This window comes from Apostichopus japonicus, chromosome 16, assembly GCF_037975245.1.
Source record: "Apostichopus japonicus isolate 1M-3 chromosome 16, ASM3797524v1, whole genome shotgun sequence".
In the NCBI taxonomy this organism is placed as follows: Eukaryota; Metazoa; Echinodermata; class Holothuroidea; order Aspidochirotida; family Stichopodidae; genus Apostichopus; species Apostichopus japonicus.
This window is the reverse complement of record NC_092576.1, coordinates 922,917-940,629: the sequence shown is the minus strand read 5'-3', so window position 1 is coordinate 940,629 and position 17,713 is coordinate 922,917. Positions and strand designations below refer to the sequence as shown.

The following is a 17,713-nucleotide window of genomic DNA, read 5'->3' as shown; positions in this document are numbered from 1 at the left end:
ATTGAAAATGAAAACTACAATGCGTTAATTATAGACCAATTACAATGACAAACAAAGAAGAGAAAATGAAAATCATATTGCAGTTGTATCGACATCTGAGAATGACAGCAACTGATGTTCTAGATGGAGAGTGATGTTGTAGATGGAGAGTGAAAACTACGATGTGTTACTCACAGAGCAATTACAATGGTAAACAGAGAAGAGAAAATTAAAATTATATTGCTTAACTGGCAGTACTAAAAATCTGAGAATAAAAGCAACTAATGTTCTAGATGGAAAGTGAAAACTACGACGGGTTACTCACAAAGAAATAGTAATCGCAAACAGGAAGATACAGTTAAAATAACATTGCCTACTTGGCAATTGTATTGACATTACGATAAGCACAATTATCCGCGTGTGTTAGTTTTAAGTACGTTTAGTTGTCATGATGAAAATACACTGAACAAGTTATATCGGGGCATTGTGTTTTTGTCTGAATGATTCATTGACTTGACTCTTAATTTTTGTTTCTCAAGTAATGAAGTAAAACATTGAATGCTGTGTTTTGGTAGTTGGAAGCTATGTACAATAGTATTGAAAGTGTCATTTTGAAAATCTAGTAGTCAAATTCTTGAAAATACTCAACCGTTAATCTTTACTAATTGCAAAACAAGAAGCATAATATGTGAAAGGGGAGATTTGAGAAAACGCACATTAAAGATTATAGTAATTTGAATTCATGGTTTCGTATCCAAAGAAACTACATATTTACTGAAAAGTTAACATTTATAAAAGGAAACACATTGAAGTTTATATGAGAATCATTCAAACAGCTTTCTGATCAAAAAGCTCCACATCAGGTTTGAACCTCACTGCAAAGATATTTCGTCATGGTGATGTCATTGACTAGTAAAATGTGTTGATTTGTCACACATTCGTTACTACGGCGTGTACATTCGTCTCATGCATATGTGCACCATTAGTCTATCATCCGCAACTTTTCCCTTAGTTTATTTAAGATGTAGATAGATAGGCAGGGGTGGATGTATGAAATAGTAAAACGGGGGGGGGGGGGTGTAAGGAATGACGGTGTGGCGCGGATGAAGGGGAAAGGTTAGGTGGGTGGACGTGATCCAGGATTTTCTAACCCGGGGGGCGCGAATTACTATCTAAGCGGAGCGCTACCATCGGTTTTATTTCTGGTTTTGATACCCCCCAGATCACCGGAAATGGCACTTCCCGGGCTTGAAAATGACGAACCAGATGTACACTTTTGCCTAAGAACCAAGCATTTTCCCAATAGTTTTTTTTCTTCATCCATAACCTTTTTGAAGATTGTCACCAGTCACACATCATGCTCGACCTCATTGCATATCCTGTGGATCATTGCTTTTGTAGGTGATTCTACGTCACGGCCCACAATGTCCGAAAGTCCCACTTTTCAAGGTTTTAAGCCCATTATTTGTTCAGAATTTTAAAATTCCCATTTCTCGTGAATAAAATCACTTCAAAACATATCCATAATGTTGCACGAAATTCAATCTATGGACAACCAATATAGAAAAACTTCCTTCAACCCCTAACAGACAGGTCAAAATTGCATAGGTAGAGGGAAGTATGATGAAGAATGTTGGTGAGGAAATTTTCGAAAATTCCGACACAGTTAATTTATTGGTGTAGAAATATTATAACCTCTTATAACGGCTATTATAAAACTTGGTTGAAGGAAATAAAAATACCAGATATTTCGAAACCGAACACTACACAGACAGGCGTAGGAGGCGGGGGCTGCAGCCCCCCCCCCCAAACAAATTTTTCCACCTGAAAATTCGGGCAATATGCTGAGAATTTTTCGGGCACCTACTGAAAGAAAAATTAATAGCAATGATGTAGCTTAAGGAAATGAATAGTTGAAAATTTTTCTCCTTGGTAATTAAAATAAAGTTCTAAGATTGGCCGACTAATTCGCCATTACTACTGTAAAAGAGAGGTTTGACATAATTGGACCTACATGTATGCTTTTTCTCCATCTACATAAGACATTTCGTTGTTTACATTAGCATCCGGCGGTATACTGCGCAACTTTCACGGACCGTAATGTACACGATGCCATGCGATGTAATGACCGACGCTTGCTTATATGATAGTGACATCAACGTGTTGAACGCGCGCTTCGCGCTTGAAAAATTTTGGTTATATTTTTCGGGCAAGTCGTTACAGCCCCCAAATCCAATTGGGCTCCAACGCCTTTGACTACACACATAGACAGTTTTGAGGCTGTTCATCCTGGAACATGCATTTTCATGCTCACTGATATGATGTGATACCTGCTCTTTGCTTTACAAATTCGAACAGGCGTGTAGCGAGTAATTTGCCAAGGGAGGGGCGAAGCATGTTGGCAAACTATCTAAACGTAGCGCCACCATGAGTTGGCGCGAAGCGTACATGAAAATTGTGTCCGAAAATGCCTCCCAGATCGCTGGAAATGACACTTCCCAGGCCTTGTAAGTTGGACAAAACGGAACGTCAAAAATGGAGTTGTCGGTGTAAGGGGTAGGGTGAGGCGCACGTCCCCTCCGTAATCCTCGATCTGTCACTGGCTACCCTGTGTATATAATAGGGATCAGCGCTGTAATTATGACTGTTCCTCTTTCTCTTCCCGAGGTCTTGGCGTTTATCTTCTACTCCCTCTTTTTTCTCCTTTTTCTCTCTTTCTTCTTTTCTTTTCTTTTCTTTTCCCTTCCTTCCTCTCCTCCTTTTCTTTTTCCCCCTCTTTTTCCCGTTTTTCTTCTCATTTTTTCTCTCCTCTTTTCCTTACCCGGGGGGCGCTCACCCCCAACGACCCCCCCCCCCCCTGGATACGCGTCTGGTAACGTTTCTCACACTATTCACAGTCAAGGGTATTACCTACCGTATTACGTATATTGGCCTAGCCAATGCAAAACGGCACTGCACAGGTACAACACATTGACAATTAGCACTCACAAAAGTTATCTCGAAAAATCTTCACCATCACACATATTTTTTCGGCTCCTGGCTGCTTAGAAGTGACTATAAGATCCAACAATCTTCACAGGCTACTTAGATATCCCATCCTCGTCGCCATTTTGTCGTGTATCTTAACAGTAAATGATCACTCAAAGATGACGCTTTCACACACGTTTTCAGTTGGTTGCCAGAGGCTGTATTTTCTCGTAACAATACCACAGGGGCCCTGTTGCAACTGCAGGGAAAAGAGCAATTGGTGATCAGTCCACCCAATGCATAAAGATAAAAACTAGTGCTGCAGTCTACAGGATCTTCACCCCCTTGTGTACTCTTATTAAGTTAGATACAAGACATACATTCATGAGAAAAATGGAAATTATATAAAAAAGGATGCCCATACCTCCACCAACTCATTTCCCCCCTTGTGTAGTAAACATGTGTTGTGTTATAGCTTACCTTTTTTTTTGTATTTTTTCATGGTTACAGAATATCACTGTAGAAGGGTATTACTAAAACGAATGACAATTGCGTTACACATAACGAATGACAATATGTTGTACACACTAAAAAATTGCGTTGACTAAAACGAATGACAGCACAGACATTTGCTTCAACCGGGTATCACAGTTCAGACTTCTTGGGTATCTAGATGTAGTAAAGTACGGACAAGATAAAAACGCACCTTATAGTAAGCGAAATTGTAAGTTTGATTTTAAAAAGTAAATTTATCGTCATTTTTCCGATATTAATTGTTAGAAACTAACAATACTATCATCTTGAAACGGCTTCAGTTATCTTTCTATATAAATCTGCAGAGGTAAAAAGCACAGCACTCAAGCGCATTCTCACACAAAATCTTTCCCTGGGGTTTCTGTCCGTAAATTACACCAAAACCCTGCAACCACGTAACATGCGATTTTCCTCAAATCATTTTTGCGCAGAAAACCAATAACCGCATTTACTCCACTCCGTTAATCATTCTATCTCCACTCAACACTGTCCTTCGTTGCAGGGGCGTAGAGAAGGGGTTTTTGTTGGGGGTGTGGAGAATTTGATTTGCCGACGGATCTGGAAGTGGTGACTGAAATGGTGGAGGGGTCTAAGGGGAGGGGGTCTACCCCTCCCCTTTGGAAATTTTTTTAGTTTGAAACGTCCTTAGAAGCAATCTGGTGTATACTTTAAGTCAAATTTGATTTGCCGACGGATCTGGAATTGGTGACTGAAATGGGGGAGGGGTCTAAGGGGAGGGGGTCTACCCCTCCCCTTTGGAACATTTTTAGTTTTGAAACGTCCTTAGATGCAATCTGGTGCATATTTTAGGTCAAATTTGATTTGCCGACGGATCTGGAAGTGGTGACTGAAATGAGGGAGGGGTCTAAGGGTAGGGGGTCTACCCCTCCCCTTTGGAAAATTTTTAGTTTTGAAACGTCGTTAGATGCAATCTGGTGCATATTTTAAGTCAAATTTGATTTGCCGACGGATCTGGAAGTGGTGACTGAAATGGTGGAGGGGTCTAAGGGGAGGGGGTCTACCCCTCCCCTTTGGAAATTTTTTTAGTTTGAAACGTCCTTAGAAGCAATCTGGTGTATACTTTAAGTCAAATTTGATTTGCCGACGGATCTGGAATTGGTGACTGAAATGGGCGAGGGGTCTAAGGGGAGGGGATGTACCCCTCCCCTTTGGAAAATTTTTAGTTTTGAAACGTCCTTAGATGCAATCTGGTGCATATTTTAGGTCAAATTTGATTTGCCGACGGATCTGGAAGTGGTGACTGAAATGAGGGAGGGGTCTAAGGGTAGGGGGTCTACCCCTCCCCTTTGGAAAATTTTTAGTTTTGAAACGTCCTTAGATGCAATCTGGTGCATATTTTAAGTCAAATTTGATTTGCCGACGGATCTGGAAGTGGTGACTGAAATGGGGGAGGGGTCTAAGGGGAGGGGATGTACCCCTCCCCTTTGGAAAATTTTTAGTTTTGAAACGTCGTTAGATGCAATCTGGTGCATATTTTAAGTCAAATTTGGCACGGAAGAAGCTCCCGTTCTCCTTTTCTCTATTCAGCTTTCCTTCTTTCTTCCCATTCCGCTCTCTTCACCTTTTCTCCTTTTGCCGACAGACCCAAAATTTGCCGACAGCGACCAAATTATTGGGGGGGGGGGGTGTGACACCCCCACACCCCCCGCTCGCTACGCCCCTGCTTCGTTGTCATTCGTTGTCATTCGCTGTCATTCGCAAATGGTATCTAACCCTGTACAAAGTCAATTGTCATTCGGTCATTCGCTGTCATTCGTTTTAGTTTGTCCCCTGTAGAACAACAGTAAGACCTTCCCTACCTCCACCACCCCCAGTAGCAGATGTTGGCATCACTGGTGAAGAACAACCATCACCCCCAAGAGACTGTCACAACCTTGATGGATGGACTAGTGATAATACTGCGCAGTGTAGGGGTATAATGCAGAGTACTAGAGGGGGTAAATTTGGTTGAACATTGTCCCACTTGATTGGAATTAGTGATTATACATCTATTTACAATAAGCATATGCTTTTACATTACATAGATGTTGCTATGGGAAGGGATTCATGTTGGAGGGGGTAGGGGTATTAGGGAGGGTGACAACCTGGCAGCATATATCATTGAGGGGAGGGGGGTGGTTTAAATAATTCAAAAGCAATTTGTTTATCATTATTTTGTGTATTGTTTATACAATTTTTAAATTATGCGCATACTAATTAGCCTTTTATGAGACACTTGTTCCAGTTATAGCAACAACTGAGATGTCAAAGATGATGTGTAGGCATAACAGCCTCTACTTATCACTCCATAAGAGCCCTTGACCAGCATCGAGACCATGACTTTGATATAAAACCTAACTTTGGTAGCCTGTAAAATATTATAATTTATTCGCGAATGAAAATATAACAAAACGTCAAAAAATCAGTCATATCCCTCACATTCAAACGTCAACTTATGTTTTAGTTATTAAATAACATGTCTTGAACTAATCAAACCATCAAAAGTCCAAAAGATTTCATCAAAATTATTTCAAATGGGAAAGCAAAGTACAGTCTCTATAGAATGACCTCATTTGAATACATAATTAGTTCAATTCTGACATTTTTGGAAACCTCATTTCAATACCTTTCCAACAATACCTGGGTTCCTATTGCCAAAAGTGACTGGATTTTTTTAGTTATTCAGATTTGTAAGTAATTTCTCCAGGGACCTCATATAATGGTTAAGTTAACATAACAGGTCTTCACTTTTTTGGTGCAGTCTCTACTCTTGAGGACTCTATATGAGCCTCAATCAAATTCCCCCAATAGTGAATTTGCACTTGTCGCTTGCATACGTCATCGTGTCATAATTTGTCAATGCTTTGTTTGTTTGTTGATGTATCTTTTGAAGTTGCAAAATTACTGTAATATATGTGGTGATAGTGTAAAGCTCATAATATACGATGATTTCAATGTAAAAACAGAATGTACACACACAGAGACAAATGAAAAGTTGTATTTCGTACTTAAACTTTTATTTACACTTGTATATATTTGCACTTGTATTTACTTACACTTGTATTTACACTTTTATTATCACATCATTTTACATGATATTCTTACAACCATAACTACAACTATAAAATATTATAACAGTAAAAATTGCTGTACATTATTTTTTCAAATATACATTTTTTTTACATTATCGACATTACTTTTCGGCAACAATTTTGCATTATTGACATTACTAATACCTGTTCATCTACCATTAATTCACTCATTTCAATCAAAAACCTATCCAGAATTAAAATAACAGAGACTAGTGTGTACATATACAAGAGATATATACATGTATAGCTAAATATTGTTATCAGAGCTTAAAGTCAACATGCTTCCATGTACTTGTTGAGAAGATCCTTGCCTTTACATTGAAATGACTTTAGAGACTTATAGCAGATTGAGACAGAGACTGCCATGCATAGATTGTAACGAAAGTTGTTGAGAAGCAATTTGCCGCGCTGATTGTTATGATAAAAAAAAAGATAAATAAATTCCTATAAGGAGTTATGATGGAGTAATTACAAACATTAGAATGGCTCACAACAGCACAAATACATTTGGTAACTTGTTATTGCAATGATTATAAAGTAATGTAATGTATTGTAATGTAATGTATTGTTAACCCTACCCCGGCTGAACCTAACCCTAATCCTTTATCATAAGCAAATTATTTTCTCTGTATAAGAGGTTAGTCGGATAATGTCTAGGCTTGTTCATTAGTAGCTTAATTTTGTAGGGTTTGAAGTGGTCTGAAATATGACGATTTGGCAGTGCCTTAAATTTCGATGGCATATCTTAGCTAAGAGTAAATAAAAGAAAAGTAGATTTCAGTATACTTTACCAGGGATTTACGGAAATAGGTAATGTGGTTCACCCACGAAAGTTTATCATTAATAATTAATCCTAAATACTTTTTAATTAACGATTTGCAGATTGTAACACCATTAAAATTGTCATGACAGGAGTGACTTGTATCTTTTGCATGAAAAATGGTGTAATTAGCTTTCCCTAAGTGGAGGATAAGCTTTTTGCAATCAAACCAAGTATTAAGCTGTCTAAGAGTCTGAGTGGCCTTATCGATTAATTGTTTACAATCGTTACCAACAGGAAAACAATAGTGTCATCTGCAAAGAGATGAGGAGAGATGTTGGGCACCGCTGTGTGAATATCATTGATATAAATTAGAAAGAGCATGGGTCCAAGGACGGATCCCTGGAGACACCGGTATTAATGTTAATGTAAATTAGAGAATGTTTTATTAACATAAATGCATTGCCTTCTGTTTTGTAAATAGCTAGCCATGAGATCAAGTGCCGTTCCATGCACCGCATAGTGACATCAAAGAATAGAGTGCTCGAAGGTGTCAACGGCTTTCTTAAGGTCAAGATATAAACATAACACGTTATTGAGAACGAATAGTATTAACAGTTTCTAGGAAAGCATGAGTTGTTGAAAGATAATCCCTAAAACCAAACTGGAAATCATAAAAAATATAATTATTGGTAAGAAATTGCCTAAGTCTCTTTTCAATAACACTCTCCAGTAGTTTGTTTAGAATCGCCCTTCTTCAGTAAAGGAATGATTTTGGCAACCTTTAACGCATCTGGGTAGGTTCTAGTTTGCAAAAACACTGTTAAATATATGAACAAGAGCAGGTACTTGTAGCAAACTTAATTGAGAGTTAATTTCATCCAAACTGGAACTTTGTTAGGCTTTAGTGCATTGATAAGCTTGGAGACTTCAGGGAACCAAGTTTCTCAAGTACTCTAAAGGATTAATGGAGGAAGACAGACTTGGGCGGAGTGTGCCACCAACAGAGGAAAAGTATATATTTATTGAAGGCATTGGCAACGTCATGATTATCTGAGTATTGAAGGCCTTCGTAGAAGATAGAAGTAACAGGTGAAGATTGGGTCTTCTTTTTACCTTTAATAAGGGTGTTTATAATAGACCATGTATGCCTAGAAGAGGTTTGTCACTGGTTTAATATACTTTTATGATACGTGAATTGAGCTGACCTGATGATGCGATATCAAAAGAAAGTTTAGCCTTAAGAAAAACAGTGAGCTTCCTAAGGTATTTACGGTAGAGCATATTCTTGGTTGAAATGGATTGCTTGATGCCAGGTGCAATCCATGGCTTGTCATGGAATTTTTACCTAGACATCTCACTCCATGAAAGTTTGTATTGTTGAGACTGAACAATATCAATGAGGTTATTATAAATAACATTAACGTCAGTATTATTATAGACAGATGACATATCTAAATATTCCATTAATTGGATTAAACTGTTGAAATTATCTCGATTGCTAAAATGAATAAAAGGTCTTATTTGATTTTTAGGCCCACAACTTTACAAAAACTAGGAAGATGATCACTTAAGAGTGTATATAAGTTACCAGAAAGCAGATTGTTGTCAAGTAGCTTATTTGGGAGTCTGACAAATATATTGTCAATAAGTGTTGTGCTATTTCTTGTTGTGATTCTTGACCTCTGATAACTTCGTACAGGAACTTCGCACAGGGGTCAACCAATGGACAATATTGATCCGAATGGGATCCGAATATAGCTACAAAAATTCAAATAACCAAAGAAACTAATATAGGTCACCTTCTGGTGACCTGAGATCAAAGGTCACCCAGATTCGAGTCGACTATTGGATTACAATAGTGTGACCCCTAATTGACCTTTGTTGACCTTGGATCACATGACCGTAATGTTTGATCCCTTTCACCATTTACAACTGTTCCCAAAATATCAACCATGTGGGACACTACCTGCGGTCAAAGGTCACCTAGATGTGGGTCGACTACTGGATTACAATAGCATAACTCCCAACCTTTGACGGACATTTTGTTCTCAAGTTATTGCAAAAATACTAGTTTTTGACAACTAATTGAACTTTGCTGACCTTGGATTATATTACCGTTATGTTTTGAAACGATCCCCTACACCATTCACAACTACTCCCAAGTTAACAACCATGTCGGACCATGTCAATGGGAGTTATTGCTTTTTAATAAAATTTGGATTTTGGCCTCTAACTGACCTTTGGTGACCTTCACTGGCACCAAAAACAATAATAATAATAAATAAGTTCTTAATATAGCGCCAAATACCAAAAGGCCTCTAGGCGCTTTACAAAACCTAAATAAACAAGAGCATCAATGACGCAGTATCTCAATACTGGAAGTTCTAATTTTGATTCCTAATTTCATACTGTATCTTTGCTCTGTCTCTACAATTATCAATATCAATCATGGATTCATGGTACAACAAAAAGAGAACTTGCATTCACGCTACTTTGCCACGAATAGTCTCTGCAGGTTACACTTCATCCTGCGAGTGTTGCCTTAAGCGCTCATTGCCTGTTTGTCGAGAGAACGGCGTTGCAAGGTGGAGTAATGTAATACAAAATTTAAGAACTTGTTTTTTATGTGGTATCCTTCATCTTGGCTCAGTCTCTGTTGGACCTTTTGGTCATATAGTTTGACGTCAATGACAACGGCCAAAGAAGAGGCGAACAACTCGACCATATTCTTGATGCCCGCCTTGAGAAAGCTACTGTAGGCCTATCGACCTACTGTATGTTACTGTAGACTGTAGTGGTGATTACCATCAAAACTGTGTCCACTTCCAAGTATCAAAACAACCCACGTTTTTCCATCTCAATTTTCTGACATGAAGATTTCATGGATTTATGACTTGGAAAAAATAATGTACAGATCAAGTCGATTACAAGTTTTTAATTGAAAGTGATGGGTGGCCTCCTCCTCCCCTAATAGCCACCCCAGTTCCTCTCCATTTTAGTATTTTCTTTTAATTCTTTGTATATTTGATGTCAAACATCACAGGCTCAAAAGAAAGCCAAACATACTTCTTATAACCTTATAGTTATTCATCTTATATCCTTATAAATAAAACATAACCTTATACAATTTTTATAGTCTTATAAAAGTTTTGATGCTATGGCCGGCTCCTCTTTTATACATACTCCAGTGAAAATAAAATGTGATAGATTATTATTTTTGTTTTTAATTCTTTTTTTTGGGGGGGAGGGGGGTTATAGAAATATACCAAACAAGCTGTTAATTCATAATGATGCTTCATTCTAGAAATGCACAATATACACTCTATTCCAAATGAATAGTTGTTGTATTATCCCATTAACATTATGTTAAAATTATGGAGTCACAGTTAATATATATATCTTGGTGTCGTTCAGCATTAACTTGTTGGCAGTGGTCCACGCTTTCACGCTGCGAATACAGTCTTCAAGTCGCTGAAGTTGATCCTCTCGAGCCTCAGCAGGATTAAGCACAAGGTACAGTTGGGTATCGTCTGCATACATCATCGTCTGGACACAGCCTCCATGTTGCAAGGGCTTGAAGGATGCCTTCAAGTTAATACTGGGCTGGTGAGCTGAGAATTGTAAGAGAGTTTAAAGAGGAAAGTTAATGGGATAGTTTGTTCTTGTAATTTGACTTAATTGTTCTTTTTCTTAGTTTTCTTTAATGATTATGTAACTGCTATGTTGGAACTCTAGGAGTTTTCATCTCTACGTTTTCAGTGTCCTGTTATTTAGTAGCTGTATACAACTTGCCATATTTTTTGTTCCAGTGTATCGAAGGAAAATTTACATTTGTTGTAAACAGTAACAATTCAGTGATCAGATTGCTATACGTTAATAATTATCCTTCGTGTTCTCCAGTTTCCATTACAGAACAATTTTCCACACGGTGTATTCTTCCACGTCTCCCCTTGGGCGCGTCTCTTTTCAATAACACTAATACGCTTTACTCTTGGGTTACAGAATTTAAAAGTCTTCCTGATTGTTGAACTCAAATGGCCTTTGAACAAAGCAGAAGAGATGTGATTCTTGTTTTCAGTACTGTAGCTCTCCATACAAAGTATTAATTTAATGCAACATTTCTTTGTTGAGTTATCACCATAACAAGATTGTCAGAATTTGACCTCTGTTAACCTCAAATGACCTTTCCTCCACAGAAAATACTAGCCTCCTTGAGCTCCATAAGGTGGATCTGCATACTAAGTAGTAATTTCATCTAGGTTTTAATGTGTTCACCTTGTAAAAAATGTTAAGCTTGAAAATGTTTGAACAGGCTGAGAATGTAGATCAGGAATATTTTTATCAGCCGCCATCTAAAACAGTTCTTGCAAATGCAGCTTCCAAATCCATCTATTTGTAAACTTACAAATCTCAATATATGATTCATGGATGCTAACAGGGCACAAGAATTAGTCTTTGTTAGATCATACAAATTTTTTTATCAACCAGAAAGCCAGTTGGCTTGGTAATACCTTGTGATATAAAACTTCACATAACTAGAGTAAGTTAAATTCATCCAAAAAGTCAGTAAGAACCTCAAAATTTCAGAAATGTCCAGCTCTTTGTTGCAGCTCTCCTTTGAAGGTTTCAGGATTTTACAATAACATTTGTATTCCAAAATGTTCTAATATCTAGGAAGAATAGTCTTGGTTTGCAAAAATACACACATAGACATAGACATTTTATTTTAACTATTTTGAGCTATAAAAGCTTTAATAGTTATTAATGTTATTAATGAATGAGAGTTCATGACATTGATTGTACACTGCAATATTTTCACAAGTTACCAGTCATCTAGTATAAACCACTGAGAATGTAGCAAATTTTAGAATAATTTATAGATCCCTTGAGCCAATCATTGCACCATTTGAGATAACCTGTTGATCCCTTAAAGCTCAGAGGGTGAAAACATAAGGGACACTTGAGTGGATTTAAAGCAGCTAACTCAGAAGCAGATTTCATTAACTGGATGACTATGTCTGAAGACCTATAGAGCCCTTTCAATACTTAACTATGTACACCAACAGAAATCATAGCATCAGAGAACTCACAGATTATTTGTTGCTTTCAGTTTTCAGTTATGCTTACATGGTTTACACCTGATGATCTCATGTGACCTTTGACCCCTACCAATTTCACGAGGATTCATGCACTCACCAAGGCAGATCTACACACTATGCATATGACATTCAAGGAATATGTGCTTCTTGTTGATGTGTTTACATATAAGATTTCAAACTTTGATTTAAATGTTGATGGCAAATGACCTTTGACCTCCACCAATTGCATAGGGTTCTTGTACTTGCAAAGCCGATCTGCATACCAACTATGAAGTTCATCAAAGATGTATTTTTTGAGTTATCGTATTTACAAAGTTTTCAGACTTTTGACCTCATTTGACCTCAAATGACCTTTGACCTTCACAGAAATGAATAGAATTCTTGTACCTCAAAAGATGGATCCACATACCAAGTATGAAGTGAAGTCATCTTGAAATATTGAGTTATCGTGTTTACAAGTCAATGTCATGAACACACACTTGCACACACTACACCATCACCATTGCATAGATTCATCCGGTAAGCAACCAAGAAGAAAATAACTTGATCAACATTGTCACATTAACAACGACAATGAAGCAAGAGTATAATTAAACTATTCAGGGTACACTAAACCATACCATTGTACTAATATTCAAATCTGTATGTTACTCTAAACTTGTACTGCATGTTTCTAAGTATAGACACAGTTGGATATCTAATCTTCCTATGATCCCTGAGATACACATTCATAGGTCCACACGTTTTGCTATCTGATATCAACTAAAATTAGTTCCCAATTCCCTCATAGTATACTGTTTGATCCCACATTTATGGCAAATTACATGTCACTGGTATGCATTCACAAAGTTAGACAACTTTTATTGATTAGGAGGTTTTAAGGGATGGCTCTGTGTAACTTTTCAATACTTTTAACTTTCAGCGACCTTTCATTCTTCTCATGTATTAACTCTATGTCAAAACTTGTTTGTTTCATGTGTGCTTTTGCCATTATGCCATTTTGCCAAGAGCATAATGCACAGGAAAAAAGGTTGAAATTGGTCACACAAGAGGCCCATTACGTGTACAATAATACAAACACTAGCTTCTAGTCTGTACATTTTGCAATTTAGTGGATGAGTGTCTTGATTTTCTGTTTCAAACATATACTTAAATCAATACACAAGAGATTAAAAAAGTTGTTAATTTCAAACCTGTTAATTGCTTGGTACTTTGCGGTAGATTTTGAAGGAGATGAGGAGGTAGGTGAGTAAGACGATGACAACGATGAGGAGAAGGATGACAAAAATAACTGACAAGGATAAAGCAAAACAAAAGGATAAGTAATAACATGAAACAATCATGAACATTCAATGTGCTGTAAATTTTGAATCTTTTCATATTATAGTGGAGTGAAAATTGAAAACAGAGATGGACGTGTCCGACCACTTGAGGAGGTGAGAGGTGATTTCTCCTGACAGGGGGACTGGGGCTTCCTTGTCCAAAACCTTTGGGTTGGTTGATTTGAGGAGATGCAGTTGGGGTGGGTGCATGTGGGATGTGCACAGCTGCACCACGTTGACCAGACTGGCCATCTGGCTTAGGGTTTGTAGCCAGAGTCGAGTTGGTGACACCTGTTGTGATAGGAGCAGGTGTAAGGCTGTCGAGATCACCAGGACTCATTCTCCCGTGGGATAGGTGATCCCCTCTTGCAAGTTCAGTTCCACCCCCAGGAATTACACGGACTGTGTGGGGATGGGTAATGGTTTTCTGCAGTTGATAACCCAACCCAAGTGTTGGAGGATTTGGATGGTATTGAGGACGTTGAGTGTTGCTTCCGCCTCTGAATCCCGGACTTTTAGTCAATCCTCGAGGTAGACGAAGAGGCAGACTCCTCTTTTTCCTAGGAAGAGACTACAGCTCCTGTTACTCTTGTGTAAACTCCCAGGGCTGTTGAAAGGCCAAATGGCAGGGCTCTGAACTGGAAGTCTCTTCCCTTGTATCGGAAGTAGTGTTTGACCCAAAATCGGTTAGATTATCGGCATCGGCAAAATCCATTGCGCTACCGATTATGCCAAACCGATTATAGCGTTCCACATAAAGGATTGAGTTTTTTGGCGCTTTTGATTTACCACAACCAGAAAAGAAAGTAGATCATTCGATTCAACGCTATTAAAAGCCGGGGAAGGTAACAGAATTGCAAGTCCCTCACGCGAGATTGCAATAATGCTCTTCGATATACTATCCAGTTTTGGCAGTGAACATCATACAATAAGCTTAGGGGGAAGACGTAACTTTAATTTTAAATTCTAACAAAACCTACTGTTATCCATGTTTAACGATTGATAAGAAAGATTTTTCTTGACTAAATATAAAACCAAAACAATATACCCTTTAACCACTTCGGCCGTTGCAACTTACGTGAAAAATGGAAAGTGAAAACAATAACATGAGGTTTTGCTCAATGTTAGTTATACATACATTAGGCTAGTCTGGCTAGGGAACGGTTAAGCCTTGAAGCTGTTCAGTTTATGAATGCGCCCCAAATTTTATAAATGCGATAAAATGATGAAATCAAGGCGCGAAATACTCTTGAAAATCCCTAATAATGTTTGGCAACAGTCCTTAGTAATTCTACTGCATTACAGTATTTTGTGATTAGGCAAACGCACTTACACATATATTTGCAAAAAAACACAAAGCATTTCCCCCCCCCTGACTGCATGTACCATACGTGCTAAAATAACCCCGTTCAGTAACTGAACTCCCTCAGGACCCTCAACCGACAGAAGAAAGTCTGATTTCCAGCGACACGCACAACAAAGTCAATTGGACTTTAGTGTGTTATTTCTCTCATATGTAGTGAAGTCAACAGAGAAGTGCCATTGGCTTACTGTGTATAATCGTTTGAAACAATGTTAAATCGGTGTTCCCTAGCAGATGGTAACTAGTGAAAACTTGAAGCGAATGTCAGGGATTGTTTTACTTTTCATATCGGATAATATATTTCGATATGATATTACAAAATTACGTATATTTTATTTTCGTTCGGTGTACTTTTCACTTCATTTATTGGAGTTGCATTACTGATAATGGTCATAATACTAGTTGTAAAAGCTGGCCATAGTTATGTTTTTTGCATTTTAGAGCCAATGGTTGCTATATTGCCGCTTCTGTAGTCTGTACAGGTCTGACATTTACTGTGCTGTGGTGGGATTGCAATATTGCGACTCATCGTTATGAACAGGCAGGGCCCCATGTAGTATGTATTACAGTGTTCTTTATTTGCTTTAGTGTGAAACGTTTAGTCGTCCATTTACATCTTTGCTTATATTTGCCTAGGGGAAGGTAATCACGCATAATACTTAATCATATATTAGGCCAGTTCCACAAAAACGATGGAACAATCGGTAATCGGCATAGGTCCGATTGTCAAATGAACTAATCGGTAATAACCAATTATCATATAATCGGTCAAACACTAATCGGAAGACCAGGTACCATTGGTTGTTGTTCGTGGATTGGGACGTGTAAGTAGGCATAATGTAAGTCTAAACTTGCCGCTCACATGCCATTTCGGAGTAGAGGTAGTATGACAGCTACGATTCCATATGGGAAGTCCGTGGGTATTCGATCTGCAGGGTGCCGCACTTCTGTCCGAGCCTCTCAGATCTGGGTTCCCAAACCCTGCCAGGACCGTCTGCATCCCGAATCACACTCCAAAATCTCCGCTGTGGGATGGTCTGTCTCTGCTACCCACCGGTCGCAGCCGTGGTATCCTGGGTTCCCGATGGGGTTGGGCTCTAGCAGGTCCGCACTCCAGTCCCTCCATCCTGCTTTCCCTTAGGAGCTGGTTGGCCTTGAGATCCAGGATGGATGCTCTCAGAGTGTCCTTCTCAAGACCGGCTGCGCTGGTTCTTTCCTTGGGCAATTATGCCTTCTGTACGGGTATCCTTGCCTTTTCCTTTCCCTTTTATCATGCTTAAACCGGACAGCGCCGGGAATGCAGGAGGCATTCTCTCTCTCTACCTCCTTCCACTTCTTTCTCTCTCTCCCTTCACTCTCCGCTTAGAGCCATCCTCACCTTCCCATATCACTCCCTGTTCTCCGGTCTCTCCCCCGCTCATGGGGACATTTGGGTTGGTAAGCTGATCCAGCATCCCCTGTAGCCTGTTGCGTACAAATTTAACCATGGTTGACCTTTGTATAAGTAACCTTTAGCTTTTACATTAATTGATGAGCTGAAGATGTATCAAATGTTGTAACCTAATTTAAATTGAGCCATATTGTTATCTTGCCATATGTGCAAAGGTCAAAATACAGTTTTGGGGGTTCTATGATCTATGACCAAAAGTTGACCTTCTGACATCATCAGTAACCCAGATGCTACAATCCATCCCCAGGCATTTACCCACCAAATTTGAGTCCATCTGCCATATGGTCAAGGAATAGTTTGCAAAATTTAACCATCTTTGACCTGTGATCATGTGGCCTTTGGCATTTACATTAATTAATGGATTGTAGACGTATAGTTTATACATCCACACGCCCACACATTACATTTTCACACCCGCTTCAAAAATGTCCATGTGTAACATGCAGTCACTGATAACAATCTTACTGTTTCTTTGGAATCTCTGCTTTAATGCTATATTGACTTCCAAATCAAGCATTCCCACCACCACAACCAGTTCCATGCTATTTTGCAATTTACTCACCAAACAGCAAGACGAGCGATGTGCCATTTGACTGGGAGTGGTCATCTTTACCTGCAGAGAGCAACATGACATATACTGATAAAGGATGGCTCAAAGTGATGGCAGACAACTACAAGTTTAAACAAATAAGAATGCATATTAATAGTAAAAGCATTTCTTCATGCTTAAGTAATATTGGTGTGTACTACTTCCAAGGAAAGAGAAGCATTCTCTGCCAAACAAGGTATTTACATATATTTGAAAATTATATGCTCAAAATCGTTTGTGTAATAAGTTATAAGAACTGCATGTCTAGCAAGGTAGCGTGCTTAAATATAAATTGGAGTTTGCCCCAATGCAAATGTTTATATTAAATGGTTTTACCTAATAAGACCATATATTTATGATTTATTAAAGATGTTTGATACTAGTTTATAGCTATCACGTGTTTACAAGGATTTCAGCCTTTGACACCTATTGACCTCACATGGTTTTTGACTTCTTCAGAAAACAATCTGGTTCTTTTCCTGACTAAGGTGGATCCACATACCAAGTGTGAAGTTCATTCAACCTGCACTTTTTATTTATCTTGTTTCACCTCTG

General features: G+C 38.4%; 2 protein-coding genes across 2 annotated transcripts in view; both read right to left on the bottom strand.

Annotated features, from left to right (window-relative positions):
* Positions 1-8: 8 nt before the first annotated feature.
* LOC139983335 (uncharacterized) overlaps positions 9-17,713 on the bottom strand; it is a 111,225-nt gene continuing 93,520 nt past the window's right edge. The window contains exon 15 of the mRNA XM_071996851.1: positions 9-119. Coding sequence (XP_071852952.1) covers positions 15-119 — 105 coding nt within the window. The 3' untranslated portion in view covers positions 9-14. The remainder of the gene's footprint in view (positions 120-17,713) is intronic.
* Positions 10,583-17,713, bottom strand: part of LOC139983327 (uncharacterized) — a 31,667-nt gene continuing 24,536 nt past the window's right edge. The window contains exons 9-11 of the mRNA XM_071996828.1: positions 17,132-17,182; positions 13,628-13,725; positions 10,583-10,946 (exon numbers count right to left, since the gene is read on the bottom strand). Coding sequence (XP_071852929.1) covers positions 13,631-13,725; positions 17,132-17,182 — 146 coding nt within the window. The 3' untranslated portion in view covers positions 10,583-10,946; positions 13,628-13,630. The remainder of the gene's footprint in view (positions 10,947-13,627; positions 13,726-17,131; positions 17,183-17,713) is intronic.